At 34.9% G+C, this 17,714-nt stretch overlaps 3 protein-coding genes and 1 pseudogene across 5 annotated transcripts; 3 read left to right on the top strand and 1 right to left on the bottom strand.

The window, feature by feature from the left end:
• The first annotated feature begins 5,254 nt into the window (after window positions 1-5,254).
• LOC104711292 (aminoaldehyde dehydrogenase ALDH10A9, peroxisomal) lies at window positions 5,255-10,074 on the top strand. 2 transcript variants are annotated; one of them, XM_087463967.1, is made up of 16 exons: window positions 5,255-5,456; window positions 6,215-6,428; window positions 6,732-6,874; window positions 6,976-7,056; window positions 7,146-7,294; window positions 7,498-7,590; window positions 7,678-7,801; window positions 7,921-7,986; window positions 8,112-8,178; window positions 8,267-8,343; window positions 8,762-8,875; window positions 9,006-9,083; window positions 9,170-9,321; window positions 9,410-9,470; window positions 9,567-9,673; window positions 9,842-10,074. In XM_087463967.1, exons 2-16 carry the CDS (start codon window positions 6,320-6,322, stop codon window positions 9,930-9,932), a joined length of 1,512 nt encoding a protein of 503 aa, XP_087320093.1. In that variant the 5' UTR covers window positions 5,255-5,456; window positions 6,215-6,319; the 3' UTR covers window positions 9,933-10,074. The 2 variants fall into 2 exon arrangements, with proteins under 2 accessions (XP_087320093.1, XP_010426285.1); XM_010427983.3 differs by lacking the exon at window positions 5,255-5,456 and having other exon boundaries at window positions 6,137-6,428.
• A 392-nt stretch (window positions 10,075-10,466) lies between these two features.
• Window positions 10,467-12,756, bottom strand: LOC104711291 (E2F transcription factor-like E2FE; annotated as a pseudogene). The gene is made up of 10 exons (XR_015565244.1): window positions 12,415-12,756; window positions 12,260-12,327; window positions 12,126-12,178; window positions 11,954-12,031; window positions 11,779-11,832; window positions 11,585-11,696; window positions 11,313-11,380; window positions 11,143-11,215; window positions 10,976-11,037; window positions 10,467-10,883 (listed from the first exon to the last, which is right to left on the bottom strand). The product of XR_015565244.1 is annotated as an E2F transcription factor-like E2FE (transcript).
• Window positions 12,757-13,606: 850 nt separating this feature from the next.
• Window positions 13,607-14,332, top strand: LOC147938693 (uncharacterized). Its single transcript, XM_087465726.1, has 2 exons — window positions 13,607-14,234; window positions 14,325-14,332. The coding sequence occupies exons 1-2, from the start codon at window positions 13,607-13,609 to the stop codon at window positions 14,330-14,332; spliced, it is 636 nt and encodes a 211-aa protein (XP_087321852.1).
• A 184-nt stretch (window positions 14,333-14,516) lies between these two features.
• LOC104711290 (anaphase-promoting complex subunit 8) lies at window positions 14,517-17,580 on the top strand. The gene is made up of 4 exons (XM_010427981.3): window positions 14,517-14,753; window positions 15,202-15,514; window positions 15,932-17,182; window positions 17,303-17,580. The coding sequence occupies exons 1-4, from the start codon at window positions 14,668-14,670 to the stop codon at window positions 17,390-17,392; spliced, it is 1,740 nt and encodes a 579-aa protein (XP_010426283.1). The 5' UTR covers window positions 14,517-14,667; the 3' UTR covers window positions 17,393-17,580.
• The last annotated feature ends 134 nt before the right edge of the window (window positions 17,581-17,714 follow it).

Here is a 17,714-nt window from a genome sequence, read left to right as displayed (position 1 = left end):
AGGGATGTTCTAGAGACTTGATTGATTGTGGTCTAGCTGTTGTTAGGTTGCTAGATTAAGTCAAAGGAACATTGTAGGATGTTAGTTGTTGGTTATCTCTTTATTTGATTGGTGTTATTGGTTATTGGATTTGAATGTTGGAATTCTTTTGGTTTAATGGAATTTGTTTTATTTGATCATCCGCGGTTATTGATTGATGTTAGGATGTTAGTGGGTATGGGACCACTAGTAAATTAAGGTATTAAAAAAAAAAACGGGAAGGGTTGTTTCACTATCTAGCTTTTGCTCTAAAGCTCTCTTGGACTCTTTGTTGATCTATTTTATCTTACTTTGTTTGGCATTGGGGAATGCCTCTTTTGTTGTATGGTTTAAACTTTGGATTTTTGAATCCTTTTCCTTGTATTTTGTTTAGAAATGAATGAAATCAAGTGTTTGACAAAAAAAAAAAAAAAAAAAAAAATAGTTAAAGACTTATGAAAAAATGATTCGGATTGGTGTGTTATATTTGTATGGTTCCGTGGAAATGAGGTGATCAATTATTTGATTTGTGAAGATTGGAGAATTTTATATACCTTTTATTTTAATTCGATTATAAAGTAAGAAAACTGAAAAGGAAGAGAAAAAAAAATCTGAATAGTTTGATTATATTGTCAAGACTTTAAATTTTATGAGAACTTTAGATTTAAACTAGATAAAGATCCGTCCGATGTCCGGATTTAAAATTTTGTGAATAAAATAAAATTTAATAAAAATATATTAAATTTATTGTACATTATTTATATAGAAAAAAAAAGTTTGCTATAATACACTGATTTATATCCATATATACATTTTTTATGTATGTTACTATTAAAATTGAATTTTTTACACCTAGGTATATTGTATGTTACAAATATATTATTTACCACCACATAGAAAATGTCTATATATGAACCAATTAAGCCAACTATTATATGTCTATTTACATTCATTTGCATAGTTTTTTTAATCACTAAAATTGTTGGCTCAACAAACATTTTGAATAAAAAAAAAATTACATCACAATAGTGTATGACTAACTATAGAGAGAACCTCGGTTCTGCCCTCCTCCCTTATAAAGAAAACCTTGCATCCAACCTCCTCCACCATGGAGAGAACCTTCGCTCTCCCTTGCTCCGTTGGGAAGATAACCTTGCGTCCAACCTCTCCCATCTTCCTCCCTTGCGGAGATAACCTTGCGTCCAACCTCCTCCACCACATAGAGAATTTTGGCTCTGCCCTCTTCCTGTGTGGAGAGCACATGTTTACGTCTTTTAGCTACTCAAAGTGGCTTGCTCCAACAACCAATGAAACTAAAGACCCTTTTTCCAACGTCACAAAATCTTTTGATAGTAACTAATGTTAAATTTCCCAATGTATTCATGGAAGTTTCTTTGACATACCATGATGTAGCATTTGTCTTCAAGCTCTTATAGATCTATCAACAACGATTTATGTTTTTCCAATCTATGTTTGTTGTAGGCTTGTGTTTGATTAGCCTATTTTATCCAACCATTAGGTTGATGACTGTCTCCTCTTTATCTCCTTTTGAGATTGAACAAATGGTAACAATTATGTTTGTGCAAAAAAAAATGTCTATGACCAACCAATCAAGGTTGAAAAATTAGAAGAAAATTAATTTGACATAATTAATGAAATAAAGAAAATTATAAGCACGATAATATATGAATCTCAAATAATTCAAAGATGAAAATATAAATTAAATAAAACAATCTAATACTACGACAATAAATTTTAAAATACAGTATTAGAAAAAGAAGATGCATATATTAATCTTCCATTTTTTTCTAGTCAACAGAATAATCTTACCTATTCCAAACTGAAAAAATAAGAAAGTACTAGTATATTTTTGTTTAAAAAAATAAGGAAAATTTGTCTTCCTATTAAAAAAGTTTGACCAATATAACAAAATTGAAAGCAATATTTTTGAATAAATTATTATGTTAAATGAAATGAGACGATCTATGTTTATATAGAAGTGAGTATTTACATTTTTTAGAATTAACAATTTTCTGTATATTTTCCTTTTTTATTTTATGAAAAAAAATATTCTAATGAGCTCATTGTTTTTTGAAAAAATTTATAGCTTCCCACTTTCTTGTAAGACGTACTATCGTTGGACAATAAGAACGCTTTCTGTTTAGTTAATCTAGTGTTATATAATCTCTGTTGTTATCTTGCATTTGTGTATTCATCTTTTTTTATGCTACCTGTCCTGCAAATTAATAGAAATAATAATAACAGCGTGAGAAATTTTTTAATCCCAAAAACCTTAGTTATTATGCATAAGAAACTTTGTTAACACTTCAAAGTCAAAAATTGCGTAGTATGCATAAGAAACTTTGTTAACACTCTCTATGAAATTGAGAAACGAAACAAAATTCAAAGAAACAACGACGAAAACATGTGGTAATATTTAAGAATCTTTTTATATAGTTGCTTCGATTAGACAACAAACAAATTGCTTTCGAGACTTGTTCAAGAACAATGATGTGTCAAACAAAAGGTTAATAAAAAACAAATAAGAAAATTTTACCAAGAAAAACAAAGCTAGTCGAAATTATTTTAATTGGTGAAAAATATGTCATAATCTCTTTGCTTATAGAGAGAGTGTATTTACAATCTTTTTCATTTTAGGATTAACAAAAATTTTTAAATATAATAAGATTACAATTATCTTATGCATCGTTTTACCAAACTTGAAAATTGTGATTTATGATTGTTAAAATTGACACGTGTCATGATCTAAAGAGTTACTAACTTTGATATGTGATTTTTCATCGTTAAAATTGACACATATCACGATCTGATGAGTTACTAACTTGGATATTTAATCGTTAAAACTGACACATGTCACGATCTGGTGAATTTTTAACTTTGATCTCTGATCGTTAAAACTAACATGTGTAACGATCTGGTGAGTTACTAACTTTGAGAACCAAACTTTATATAATAAGATTCCAATTAAACGTGGTTTTGTGTTGGTTTTCAATAACAATTTTTAAAAATAAAACTGATTAGGACCCGTGCTAGAGCACGGGTTGAAATTCATTTTATTTCTATTGCATTTTTTTATATAAAATATAATTTATGTGATTGTTTAAAAATGTTTTTTGAAAAATATGTGGTTGTCTATAACCGTACTTATGCTCGTACATGGCTAAAATCTAGTGATTAAAATCAACCCGTGCTCTAGCACCTTGGTGACTGAAAATTTCTCAATGATTTTCCAATCCCCTTTTGTGAGAATTTTCTTAAATTTCGTAACATCCTTCTTCTTCACCCTGCTGGGATTTTGTTACCCTGTAAAAATAAGTATAATCGGAAATCACTCTTAATCCACGGAAGAGTGATTAAGTTTTGAGATTTTGTTACCTATATATGGTTAATTAAATATTCTTTGGAGATTTGATGATATTTTTTTGATATCCTTTTTAAGAAGAACTTAAATCGAGATTTAATTAATGGTTACAACCCATATAACCTATAACCTATCAAATATCAAATAATTAATTTTATAACCCATATTATATAATCTACAGAAAAAATTTGTGTACTTCCGTTTTATTATATAGAGGATAGGATTTTAACTACCAAAATAAAAATTTACATTAACTGTGTCTCAATTAAACAAGGTTTTGTGTTTTTTGGTTATTACAACGATTTACATAAGTAAAATAAAAAAAAATTAATTAAAAGTTCGAAACTTATATTTGGAAAGCGAGAAATGCTTGATTTTTCGAGAATCAAATGGAACAGCCAGATGAAGTAGTACGGTTAGCGATAGGGGAGGCTTCTACCTGGCTGCAGGCACAGGTAGAGGTTGAGGATGAGGATCATTCCCCACTCCCTATCGCCTCTAATGCTCGATGAAGGGATCCACAAACCCCCTTCTTGTTGTTTTTTCAGGTTATCGGTGCTTTGTACATGGATCTTGGAAAGCAAGTGATGCTTTTGCAGGTGTAGGATTAGTTTGTTCTTCTTTTCAAGATTCGTTAGCGATGAGGGGAGCCACCAATTTCCGACGAAGTCTTTCCCCTTTACATGCTGAAGTAGAAGTTTTCTTTTGGACTATGTGGTGCATGATTGGACATGACTACCAGGATGTAGCGTTACAGATTGTTCAGACTTGGTGAAGATGGTGTCTTCTCCTCTAAACTGATCAGCTTTCTCGACCTACCTCGACGATATCAAGATTAACAGGGAGGAGTTTTTTCTTTCTTTTTATTTTTAGTTTCACGAAATACAAATATAAGTGCGGATTCTTTGGTATGCCAAGCGCGTACATCTTTTTCTAATTGGCTCATATGAGCTGATCTTTTGTTGTAAAAAATAAAAAAAAAAATCCAAACTTGATTTAATAACGAAATATCGGAAAAAATCTTTTTTAAGCACTGGAAAATAAATATAAACATATTAAATTCGAAAGAAAATAGTTTAATAAGTATGTATTTTCATTACAAAGAGAACATCATTTTTTGCTTGGGATAGGAAGGCCAAAACACTATGGTGTTTGCTACTTGGTAGCCTGGTAGGGACCAATATTGGACAGTCAAAGCACTATGGTATTGGTGGTGGTCGGTGGAGGTGTGGTGCCGGATTGTGGACAATACGAGCCAAAAGGCTCCCATAATTAAGAGTGTCACTGTCACCTCTCAGTCGTATTATTATATTTAGGGACGCAAACTACTTATAGCGTACAACCTCTAGAATTATTGGATTCGTATATTAATCATAGCTTATATAAGTTTATCTCACAATCTATATACTTATTTCATCATTTAAATAAAATATTAATGTTTTATGGATATATTCAACCTTGAATTGAGATAATATTTAAACTTCATAATTTACTGGTATTACATTAATAAACATTGATATATAAATATAACATGTTAATTGCAATTTCATCAATTTTATTAAATAAAAATATATTTTAATAATTATAATTTACAATCTTAAGAGGGGTATTCAACTTGATGTTTTAAGGATTTTGTAGGATTTTAATATTTTAGAATTTTGAAAAATTTAGTAAGCTTTTAGGAGATTTGATTGTGTTTTAGAGTTTTTCTATTTTAAGAAAAGAAAATGAAATGTGATTTTATGAGATTTGACTATTGAACTTTGGGTGATTTTATAAAATTTAACAACACAATACCAAAAGAAAATCAGATCAATAGTTGTGTCCAAATATTAATCTGATCGAATTCTCCATGAGCTCAAACCCATAAACTGATTCAAACCAATAGAATTCATTATCCTTTACTCTGCCTCTGGTGATGCTGCGGCAAACCCAGAAAACTTGACGGCTCAGGCTGAGACTGGTAGAGAAGGTGGCTGATTGGCGGGGGTTTTTGGCTTCAAGATCTTCAGTCTTTTCTTTTCTCTGAAATCTTTTAAAATTCCACCTCTAATAGGTATGATTTTGATTGTCATACTTTTCAACTAAAAAAACAAAAGAAAATCTCTTAAAATAATCTAAAGTAGCAAGTTTTAAAAAGGTTGTGATATATTGAGGGGGTGTATTCAACTTGACATTTTAAGTGATTTGTGTGAAACTTACAAATCCTATATTATTCAATTATGTATTTTAAAAAATCTATTAAAATTCACTGTTATTGAACTGATGATTTAAAAATCTACTTTAAAATCCACTGTTATTCAAAATAGTTTGTGGATTTGGATTTTAATGTTTTTTGAGATTCTGGACGATTTAGGTGGGATTTGTTTAGTTAAAAATAGAGAAATCCAAATCTCATGGTTTTATGTGGGATTTGAAAGAATTTTACAATAAATCATATCAACTTCCCTAAAATCTTTCAAAATTTCAAATTTTCTAAATCCCATCAAATCTTCCAAAATCATGGTTTCAATACACCCTCTGAATAACAAAAGATTTCAAGTAGGTTTTAAAAATTACTGATTGAATAACAAGATATTCTATATTATTTTAAATGATTTTTACATAAATCTTAAGTTGAATAACATAGGATTTCAGAAGATTTTTTAAAATCTTCAATTGAATAACAAAAGATTTTAAGAATACTCTAAAATCCGGTCAAATTTAATAACCCCTGTAACTCTTACCAAAAGTTGTATACTAATACAATTAAATTAGTCATCAATTTTATTAAATAGAAACAAATTTTAATAATTATAAGAGAAAATGTGTCAGGTATTATATATGTAGAACAAAAAAAGAAGGCAAGTCGAACGATCCATCATTACTTTTTCTTTCTTTCACGAACTCTCTAGTAGTAGTAGCAGCAGGGTAACAATAATGGCGATTACGGTACCGAGACGCCAACTCTTCATCGGCGGTCAATGGACTGAGCCCGTTCGTCGTAATACTCTCCCTGTTATCAATCCCGCTACCGAAGACATCATCGGTACTTTCTAATCATATCTTATTTTCGGAACTTTTTTTGTTTGTTTGTTTGTTTTGCTCACTTTTTTGAAGTGGATCAATCCGAGTTTCCGATTCAATCCATCGATTTCGGAACTATGCATTTCCCGATTTTACTTTTAGTTCGCAAACCCATAGAGTGAGATGATCGTGAATTCTTCTGTGACAGCTAGTTTCGGTGTTTTTCTTGTTTAAGAACTAGATCGGAACTTGTTTATTGCGTTAGATCTGTGGAATTTTATATGTAGTTTAAGTTTCTTAAACTGAGATTGGTGGTTGTTTTTAGGTTATATTCCAGCTGCAACTTCTGAAGATGTGGAGCTCGCCGTGGAAGCTGCTAGGAACGCATTTACTAGGAACAACGGAAAGGATTGGGCTAGAGCAACTGGTGCTGTTCGTGCCAAATACTTGCGTGCTATTGCTGCTAAGGTTAACAATCTCATGTTTCATTCTCTCTGTTAGTTTTTTTTTTTCCTGGCAATAACGTAATGTAATTGTTTATGTTGTCATATGTATATATCCATATCCAGGTAATAGAGAGGAAGTCTAAACTAGCTAATCTTGAGGCTATTGATTGCGGTAAACCTTTAGATGAAGCGGCATGGGACATGGTATTCTCTCACACTTTGCTGTTGTGTACATTTGGCAATTTTTTTTGTGATTCAAATGTCATACGGTGGTTGTTTGTAACCCTTTGCAGGATGATGTTGCTGGATGTTTTGACTATTATGCTGACCTAGCTGAAGGTTTGGATGCTAAGCAGAAGGCTCCTCTTTCTCTTCCGATGGATACTTTTAAGGGCTATGTTCTCAAGGAACCTATTGGTGTGGTTGGGCTGATTACTCCATGGTATGTTTCGTTGACCATGTTCCTAAAACTACATTTATAACCGAGTCCCTTAAATCATTGTATATAATTTTTCTTTGTCGAGTTAGCTTTACATATTTAGATCACATTGAATTTTCAAGTATTCTTTCTTCCCTTTTAGACAGACCGTATGTTAGAAACACTACCACGTATTAGGCAGCTAATAATTTATATTTGTGTTGAAGGAATTATCCGTTACTGATGGCTGTCTGGAAGGTAGCTCCTTCACTTGCTGCTGGGTGCACGGCAATACTAAAACCTTCAGAGTTGGCATCCCTGTACGTATTTGATATTTGTTGACATCATATCTAGCCATTTCAACTCTTAGTTCATGAACTCGCCAATCTGATGCGGTTTTACTTCAGGACATGTTTGGAGCTCGCTGATATTTGCCGCGAGGTGGGTCTGCCACCTGGTGTTCTTAATGTTCTGACTGGTTTAGGAACTGAAGCAGGTGCTCCACTGGCATCACATCCACATGTTGACAAGGTCTGATTATAGTCAGTTTTATCCTCGCCAGTATCTTGAAAGTCAAACAGTTGTAGATAGAGCATTTATTCTTTCTTTTTCTAGGTTAGTTGAAGTATTGATGTTTTAGCCTTTACCAGATTGTATTCACTGGAAGCACAACAACCGGAAGCAGCATTATGACTTCCGCTGCCAAATTGGTCAAGGTACGTCCATGTGTTCTTGTTGTTTTCCTTTGGAACTAGTATCTCTCTGGGCGTTGTTTATCTTGACCTATGAATTTTCGGGGTATGTGCTAATGTGCATGATTCTTGTATTTGTCATTCCACAGCCTGTTTCCTTGGAGCTTGGGGGAAAAAGCCCTATTGTTGTCTTTGATGATGTTGATATTGATAAAGGTGGGTACTTTTGGAACCTTAAGAAAACAATGCTCTATGTATTCTAATCTATAGGTTTAATTACTGACTACACCTCTGTTATAAACAGCTGTGGAATGGACTATGTTTGGTTGTTTCTGGACGAATGGGCAGATTTGCAGTGCCACATCTCGACTTCTCGTGCATGTAAGTGAGCATATAATCTGCAATAGCCTCTGATTATACATTCTCAACTGAACTGTTCATGATATGTGTTATCCTGTTACACAACCAAAGCTGCTTTCTAGAGAAGCTATATGTTATTAAATTAAAGGTTTGCTATGGAAATTAAATTATAATTATGTACTTTACTCTAGTCATAAAAAAAGTAGAAAATTTAACTTCTCCTTTACATGAAACCACCAATGCCAAGGTACACAGTTTCAGTATATGTTTGATTGTAAGACACTAAAACTGAGACTGGTCATCAGAAATTCGGATAAATTGTGGATAAGTATCAGTGATCATAGGACCTTTGAACCCCTGATAAAAGTAGGATAGAGAAGCTTTACTATATGTCTTGTGTACTGTTGTTTTCATGAAATAAAATCTGGGGAAATGTCAGGAAAGGATTGCTGATGAATTTTTGGACAAGCTGGTAAAGTGGACAAAGAACATTAAGATTTCAGATCCTTTCGAAGAAGGCTGTAGACTTGGTCCTGTTGTCAGCAAAGGACAGGTAATATTGCTGAACAAAATTGTTATACTCAAGAATCAACACCTCAATCCTTCAAAACCCTCTTCTCTATCAATGTAAGGTTAATCACGAAAAATTTAATAGTCAAGTCTTACATCTTGATCCTATGCAGTACGAAAGAGTTCTGAAGTTTGTCTCGAACGCTAGGAATGAAGGTGCAACTGTCCTTTGTGGAGGAACTCGTCCTGAGGTACGTTACCGATATAAACTAGTCTTTTATGCATGTCCACTATCTAGAGCCCGTAGCATTTACAATGTTTTATCTATGTTCTGAAGCATTTGAAGAAAGGATACTTTGTTGAACCTGCAATTATTTCAAATGTGACTACTTCAATGGAAATCTGGAGAGAGGAAGTCTTTGGTCCTGCTCTGTGTGTCAAAACATTCTCCACAGAGGATGAGGCAATCCAGCTGGCAAATGACTCTCAGTGAGTTTAGATGTTTCTACTTATCTTGAAGTAGAACTTCACTGATGATGTATTAAATCTTATGCCTGACTTTATTTGTATTTTGCAGATATGGATTAGCCGGTGCAGTATTATCAAATGATCTGGAGCGGTGTGATCGTGTTAGTAAGGTGTGTATTTACTATCAAAAATAAGAATCAGTAACTGCACGGATCTCATGATTAAACTTCATCTCTTAAGTTAAATCGTAATCATTGTGTTTTCAGGCTTTCCAGGCGGGAGTAGTATGGGTCAACTGCTCTCAGCCATGCTTCTGCCAAGCTCCGTGGGGTGGAACCAAACGCAGTGGATTTGGCCGTGAATTGGGAGAATGGTAAGTCTCTTTCTTTTGCTGTAAATGTCAAGATTACCAGAACATTTTAAAATAACCCCCTCTGCAACTAGATGGAATTGTATTCATAGTAACTTAGACCTTGTTATTTACAAAATTTGATTTATTTTGACTTGGTGTTGAAATTGAAACATATCTGCTTCATTTCAGGGGACTTGAGAACTACGTGAGTGTGAAGCAGGTGACTCAGTATATCTCTGGTGAACCATGGGGATGGTACAAACCTCCTTCCAAGCTCTGAGACAAACACTACCTCCTTATATTTCCTTAGAACATGTACTAATGAGTGTATACCAATAAAAGCAAGAGACCCTTGAGAAATGGAATTGCTACTTTAATAAATTCTATAAAAATGGAAAATAAGATGGGATGTGATATTTATTTTTGTTTCTCTCAAAACGATTTACCATACATCTTTGAAAAACTGGCATCATAATCAAGCAAGAGATAAACAGTAACTTCATAAGGCAAAGAGGGTATGCAATCTGTGAATTAATATCGGATTCTTGCAGTTACAATTGTGTGGAGAAACTAAACCACAGTGATCAAAAAGAAACGACTCTTGAAGCTCTATACGAATGATGATGTTCAAAGGTAAGAGAAGAAGAAGAAGAAAGATCTAACGGCGTTGTGATGTATTAGGCAATGGATTCTTCTGGATGACTTCGCTGTACCATGTGTTCCAAGCATCCATGTAATGGGAAAATAGGTCTTTCAAAACTGAGATTGGTTAAGAACAGAGTTAATTTCATGTGTTCGTTTTTATAGCAAACTATCAAATGTATGTTAATAAATATGCACCTTGGTTTTGGTAAGAGGGATGGTGATCCGAAACAAGATTCTCAACATCAAAAGCTCTCCTAGAGTTGTCCTCCAAAGCAGCTGTTGGATATGTACCAGTGCCTGGAGCAAACGGACCAAACTGGTAACCTCTTGATCCATAAACATCAAAGCTTTTGTTATAAGAACTCTCTGGTGTGGTGTGTTTTTTCATCTTTAGCCTTCTCTCTGTAGCAATTTCTTAGGACGAAGATGATGATTTGCTTCTTTTGACATTGACATTTGTCAGATCAGTTCCAAAAGCTCTTTTTCTCGACTCCATTTGCAACAAATCGCTGCTAAGTGTGAAAGTAGGTTCACCATTGTATCCTAACCACTTGAAAGCTGGTTTTCGAGAATCTAAGGTGTGAGTCTGTCACCATGGAAGATAGTAGTTAGACTAATTAACAGCTACATAGCATAGATGGTTTATAAACGCTGCAGCTATGAAAGTTTTTGGTTTACCTTCTCGATGAGATTCATAGATGACAAGACATTTGCAATATCATACAGTCGCCTCACTTTTGCTGCAGAAGTAATGTGTCAACAAACACAGATCAGTTATTTTCAAGCGAATATGCAAAATAACCAAAAAAAAGAAGTCTAAAAATCACAAGATGAAGATAATTTACTTCGCATTATTGATGTATTGTGGGCATCACCAAGCAGTAATTTTGCAGCCTCGTCAAGGGAGATTATCCTAGCCTAAACAGTTGGAACACATTTAAAACAAAATATTTAGTAACATTGGTACAGAACACTTTTAGTTGATAAACTGAAATCATTGAACTTTCTCACTTACTTCAGAGCAAATAAAGAGTTTGATAAAGTTCTGCGTAAGCAGTCCTAAAGATTTCTCTCGTCGGTTATCTGTCACACATAACCAACCAACAAATATGTCAACGAATCTACATTATATCCCATAAATCATATCTGTTCGTTTGGCATAAAAGTCCAGTTCCACTTATATATATGACAAAGGCTGATGATTGTAACCTAGAACTTGGCACATCTCTACATCTAATAAATGCACTTGAACTAAACCCAAACACACAATAAGTACAACACACAAACCTATTTTTGGCGAATCTGAAGATTGGGGTAAAGAGCCAGGTTTTGAACTATCAGTCTGGCTACTAGAATGGGGCTGAGAAGACTCTTCATCATCATCCTCATCATCAGATCCCTGAAAGTATGAAACTTTAAGCATTAAAATCCCTGGAAGACACAAAGTAGATTCAAAAAAACCCAAATCCAAAGTCACTTACTTTAACATTCTCATTAACATAGAAACGGTGAAAAGTGTCCTTAACCCCCTCCTCCTGCATCAGGAACACTTCCTATGAGTATATGCAAATCAAATTGCTACAACTTATACAAAATTGGGATTGAATGGGATTAAATGGGATAGAATCCGAATACAAACAAAGGAAAAAGACTCACTTGAAGCTCCTTCAAAGCTGCTGGAATTGCGGAAAACCCTTTCCACGTATACTGATTCTTGGCTCTTCTTGTTAAAACCTAAATTAGACCAAACTCGTTTCTAAGCAAAAAAAAAAAAAAAAAAAAAAACAGAGATTTAAGAAAATTAAAAAAGTGGAGAAACAAATCTCACCCCAACACTCTCGAGAACATTAACAATATCATAGATTCGTCGTCTCTCGACCCCTGACACAAAACCCAAAATCAACAACAAATTAGAAGATGTAATTCAAAAATAAAAAAAACACACACAAAGTGGGGCAATACCTAATTTGGAGGCAGCGTCGTCAAGCCCAATCATTTCAATCCCATCTCGATTATACAAAGCTAAGAAACTGAGAGAAACAAACTAAAAATCAGACCAAACTAAAAAAAAAAAAATCAAAACTTGATGGGTTTTGTAAAAAAAAAAAGGAACAAACTTGGTACAAAGAAGACCCAAAGACTTCTGTTTCCGACTATAAGAATGGTGTAACTGTAAAGAAGAAGAAGAAGATTCCGGCATGTAAACAGGTGAAGAAGAAGTAATCGGCACAATGGATCTTTCCGGCGGTAGATCTGACATGATTGACGGAACCGATGATGGATGGGATGGGATTGAGAATTTGGGATTTGAGAAATTTGATGGAAAATTTTGGGGGGATTTTAAAAACCCAAAAAAGAATTGGGGGGAAGAATTTGGGAAGATACGTTAAAAAAGCTTGAGCGCCAATTTGAATTCTTTGGCTCCTCCTTCTTCGTACATTTTACTCTCACTCCTCCCAAAATTTTGGTAAAGCTGAAACCTTTACGGTTTTGTGCTCGGTTCAGTTCTGATTTTTTCGGTTTTTTTTTTGTGTTAATTTGTTTGGTCGGTTATGAAAATTTCTTACCATATATTTCGGATTCTGTTCCAACTTTTGTTATTTCTATGTTCCATAATTAGGTTAGATGCATTGAAATAACACATTTTGAATCCAATATTATGGTAACAAAATATAAACTACCTCTTTTTGGATGTATTTGTTGATTTTGAATTCGAAAAGTAAGTACTTGTAAAGGATTCTGGTTTTGTACAAATTGGTCTAAATTTCGGTTTTGGTTTGATCTGGTTTGTGGAAAGTTTAAACCTTTTTGATTTGTAGTCAAATTCAGTCGGTTAAATGCACCTCTTATCTAAAATTTGAATTGGTGATTAGTAGCTTACTTGCATAAGCAAAATCAGGGTCTTTGTTTGACTAATTATATTACCATTAATTCAAAATTTAGATTGATCAAAAAGAAAAAGTTGTTTTGTCCTCCTTCATTTGCTAACTAAAAGATTATTTATTTATTTATTTATTTATTTAAAAGATTCAGCATTTTATGTGGCAAGTCCTTTCTCGTTGTCTTTTAGTCATGGCTAACTTAGATCGCTGGGGTATTTCCTGTGACCTGGAATGTCCGAGGTGTGGTTTCTTCCTCGAAACGGTCAATCATGTCCTGTTCGAGTGACCACCCGCACGACAGGTCTGGGCTTTTTCAAATGTCCCGACAGGCACAATTGGATTTCTCACAGACTCGGTGTTTGCGAATGTGGATCATTTTATTGGGGCATAAAATCCAGGGACTCAGGTTGTAGCTTTCCCTTAGATCATGTGGTACATTTGGAAAGCACAGAATGCAAAGGTTTTTGAAAATGCAGTGGAAAAGCCGGATGAGATTGCGCAGTTGGCGGCCAGTGAGGCAACGGCCTGGTCTGCGGCCCAGGTTGAGGATACGGAAGGAATTATGGTTCCAACACGGCCCGATTCTCGATTGGTGCGGGAACGCGTTTCTCTTCCTCCTGTGTACACTGGTGTCCGTTGTTTTGTTGATGTTTCTTGGAAGGATCCAGACAAGTTTGCAGGTGCAGGCTGGGTGTGTATGTCGTCCCAAGATGTTTCTCCCCTAATGGGTGCCGCAAATTTTCGGCGGAGTCTCTCGCCTCTTCATGTTGAGGTTGAAGCTTTTGTGTGGGATTTACGCTGTATGATCGGACACGATTTCAGAGAGGTAGCTTTTCTCACAGACTGCTCAAATTTGGTGAAGATAGTGTCCTCACCAGCTGACTGGCCGGCTTTCTCTGCCTATCTCGACGACATCATGGTGGATATGGAAGAATTCTCAAGTTTCTCATTAACCTTGATTTCTATGAATGCAAATGTTCTTGTGGATCGACTAGCAAGACAAGTTCGTACTCAACCGCATGTGGTTACATTAGTTAGCTGTTCTTCTTCCAATGGTTTGTTTGAGTCAATTCTTTTGTTGTCAAAAAAAAAAAGTTTTAGATATTCATTTTATTGTAATATTCTACACTTTTTCAATAATCCAGTGATATGATACCTAATTAAAATGCAATGTGACAAATTTTGTGGATACAAAATATATATGATATTAAAATTAGTTTATCTTTTTTTTTTTGTCAAAGAAAATTAGTTTATCTAAAAAGCAAATTTTGACATATGTTTGTCTGTGTTAGTTAAATGGGCCTATTTAAAGCCCTAAGTCAATGAATGGGCCCAATAGACAAGTTCTCTCACTGTAAATTTCAAAATAATTAAGATTGGAGGGAGCGATTGTTTCTGAAATCTCTCCTCCACGACGAACAAGAGATTCTTCGATTGTTTTGAGGAGGACTACTTAAAGTTAAACACTGTCTCTCTGCTTCTGCTGTTATGGTCTCTAAAGAGAGTTGCCGCAACGAGATCCGTGCGGCTATCCGACAACTTAGCGACCGTTGTTTATACTCCGCCGCAAAGTGGTTCGTTTTCCTAAAAACCCTAATCTTATGCAATCTCGACTTCGCTACTCCACTTGTTCGTTAAAAAATTGAAAATTTTCAGTATCTTTGTGGTTTTGCTCTGTTTTTTTTTAATAACCCTGGGAAAATTTTTAGTGAACGGATGCCAATTTTTGGTTAAGCAGAATCGTTGATTCGAATTTCACTGTTGTTGCGAATTTGGTATTGGATACATTCCAATTCGGATTTATTTTGACCTACGGGTTTTTGGGTTTTGTGTTCTGATATGTTTGAGCTCGACCCTGATTGAAAAATCTGTTCTTTATAATGTGAAATTCTGCTTTCAGTTCAATCTCATTTGTGAATTATGTGTTAAAGTTTCAGTTTTTAGGCTTTTGCATTGTTTATGTTATGCAATGGTTGATGAACTATTACATATCTGACATCTCCTTGGGTTTCACTATTGCAGGGCAGGAGAGCAGCTTGTGGGGATAGAGCAAGACCCTTCTAATTTTACACCTTCGAATACGAGGTTCCAGCGAGGAAGCTCGAGTATCCGCAGAAGGTTCAGCACCAATGAATCAATTTCAACACCTCAACCTTCCGTTGGCTTCTCTCAAGCAGCTACTCCTCTCCCGGAAGAAGATGAAACCATTGATGGTGACCTTTACCTTTTAGCAAAGTCCTACTTCGATTGTCGAGAGTACAGACGGGCTTCCCATGTGCTTCGTGATCAAACGAGCAAGAAATCGGTCTTCTTGCATTTCTATGCCCTTTATCTGGTATGTTCTGTGTCTCAGTCTCTTTCTTCTGATTTAGCTAGAGCTTCTATATCTGATTAAAATAGAATGATGTCTTGTTAGAAGGTGGCTTCAATGGCTTTTTGAGGGTTTTTTTAGCCTTCCAACTATATGCAATATATGACATTAGTACATACTTACAGGATTGAGCCTCTGATTCACAATTATGTTGATAGTCGCTGTTCTGTTTTATTGGATACAAGAGATATTAGGGTATGCAACTGATTATAATAAAAATACTTAAATGAGTGAAACTTAGTTTTCGTTCTGTTTAAAGACTATAATGAGTAAACGTTTATGGCAATTACTTATTGAAAGGTTGTTTTATCCCAGCCTATTTACACCAAAACAGATAGTACTCTATGATAAGTCATTCACTTTGTTATCGTTTCAATGAAGGCTGGAGAAAAACGGAAAGAGGAAGAAATGATAGAACTTGAAGGCCCTTTGGGTAAGAGTAATGCCATAAACCGTGAATTGGTATCTTTGGAGAGGGACTTATCAGCTCTGAGGAGGACAGGAGCAATTGACTCTTTTGGATTATACTTGTATGGTGTGGTTCTTAAAGAAAAAGGAAATGAAACTCTTGCTATTGCCAGCCTCGTGGAGTCTGTGAACAGCTATCCATGGAACTGGAGTGCCTGGTCAGAGCTGCAGTCTCTGTGTACTTCGATCGAAACCTTGGATAGGCTTAATCTAAACAATCACTGGATGAAAGATTTTTTTCTTGGCTATGCTTATCAAGAACTCAGAATGCACACTGAGTCTTTGGCGAAGTACGATTATCTGCAAGGTATTTTCAGCTTTAGCAATTACATCCAAGCTCAAACTGCAAAAGCTCAGTATAGTCTTAGGGAATTCGACCAGGTTGAAATCATGTTTGAAGAACTTCTGAGAAACGATCCCTATAGGGTGGAAGATATGGATTTGTATTCTAATGTTCTGTATGCAAAAGAAGCATGTGCTGCGCTGAGTTACCTTGCACACAAGGTGTTTTTGACTGATAAATACAGACCTGAGTCTTGCTGCATCATTGGCAACTACTACAGTTTAAAAGGGCAGCATGAGAAAGCAGTTATGTACTTCCGGAGAGCTTTGAAACTGAACAAGAAGTATTTATCTGCGTGGACTCTTATGGGCCATGAATATGTTGAGATGAAGAACACGCCTGCTGCCATTGATGCATATCGACGAGCTGTTGACATAAACCCTTCTGATTATCGAGCCTGGTATGGGTTAGGACAAGCATATGAGATGATGGGGATGCCTTTCTATGCACTTCATTATTTTCGCAAATCTATATTCTTTCTTCCAAACGATTCTCGGTTGTGGATAGCTATGGCTAAATGTTATCAAACCGAACAGCTTTACATGCTTGAAGAGGCCATCAAGTGTTACAAAAGAGCTGTGAACTGTACTGACACGGAAGGAATAGCTCTTAATCAGCTGGCAAAGCTTCACCAAAAGCTTGGTAGAAATGAAGAAGCTGCGTATTACTTTGAGAAGGATTTAGAGAGAATGGATGCTGAAGGGTTAGAAGGACCAAACATGTTTGAGGCTTTGGTATTTCTTGCTACACATTTCAAAAATCACAAGAAATTTGAAGAAGCAGAAGTCTATTGCACCCGTCTTCTTGATTATAGTGGCCCTGTAAGTTTTCTGCTCCAGTTTTCTCCATTGTTAACCACTACTTAGTTTACAAGGATCTGAGTTGTATCCTGATATACTTTATTACACTATAGTCTGACGAGATTGCTTTAATGTTTTCAGGAAAAAGAAAAGGCAAAGAGCTTACTAAGAGGGATAAGAATGGCGCAAACCGGTTTTCCTTCGATGGATCTCGAGCATTTTCCTATTTAGCAAGCAGTATTGTAACCAATACTCAAAAGCTCTTTGAGAGAGAATGTCTCCCATAATGTACACTAGAAACCTCTGTAAACCATAAATTATCTATGCATCAGTTATGTCACAGCAGATTCTGGCTGTTTGTAAGTTTGCAACCTATATTCCAGATTACAAATTTCATCAACATGACTCTCTTGTGACCATTGGTTCATTCAAAGTTCGGTTTTTTATTTTGTTTCATTGACGTATTTAGAATTTGAACTTTCTTATGGAACATTGTTTTGTACTTTCAAAGTCCCTTATCAAATTGTTGGTTCAGAATTCGCGTTTCTCAACT

This window comes from Camelina sativa, chromosome 9 (genome assembly GCF_030686135.1).
Source record: "Camelina sativa cultivar CO46 ecotype springtype chromosome 9, ASM3068613v1".
NCBI lineage: Eukaryota > Viridiplantae > Streptophyta > Magnoliopsida > Brassicales > Brassicaceae > Camelina > Camelina sativa.
The sequence above is the reverse complement of the archived record's forward strand: the minus strand, read 5'-3'. Positions and strand labels throughout refer to the sequence as shown.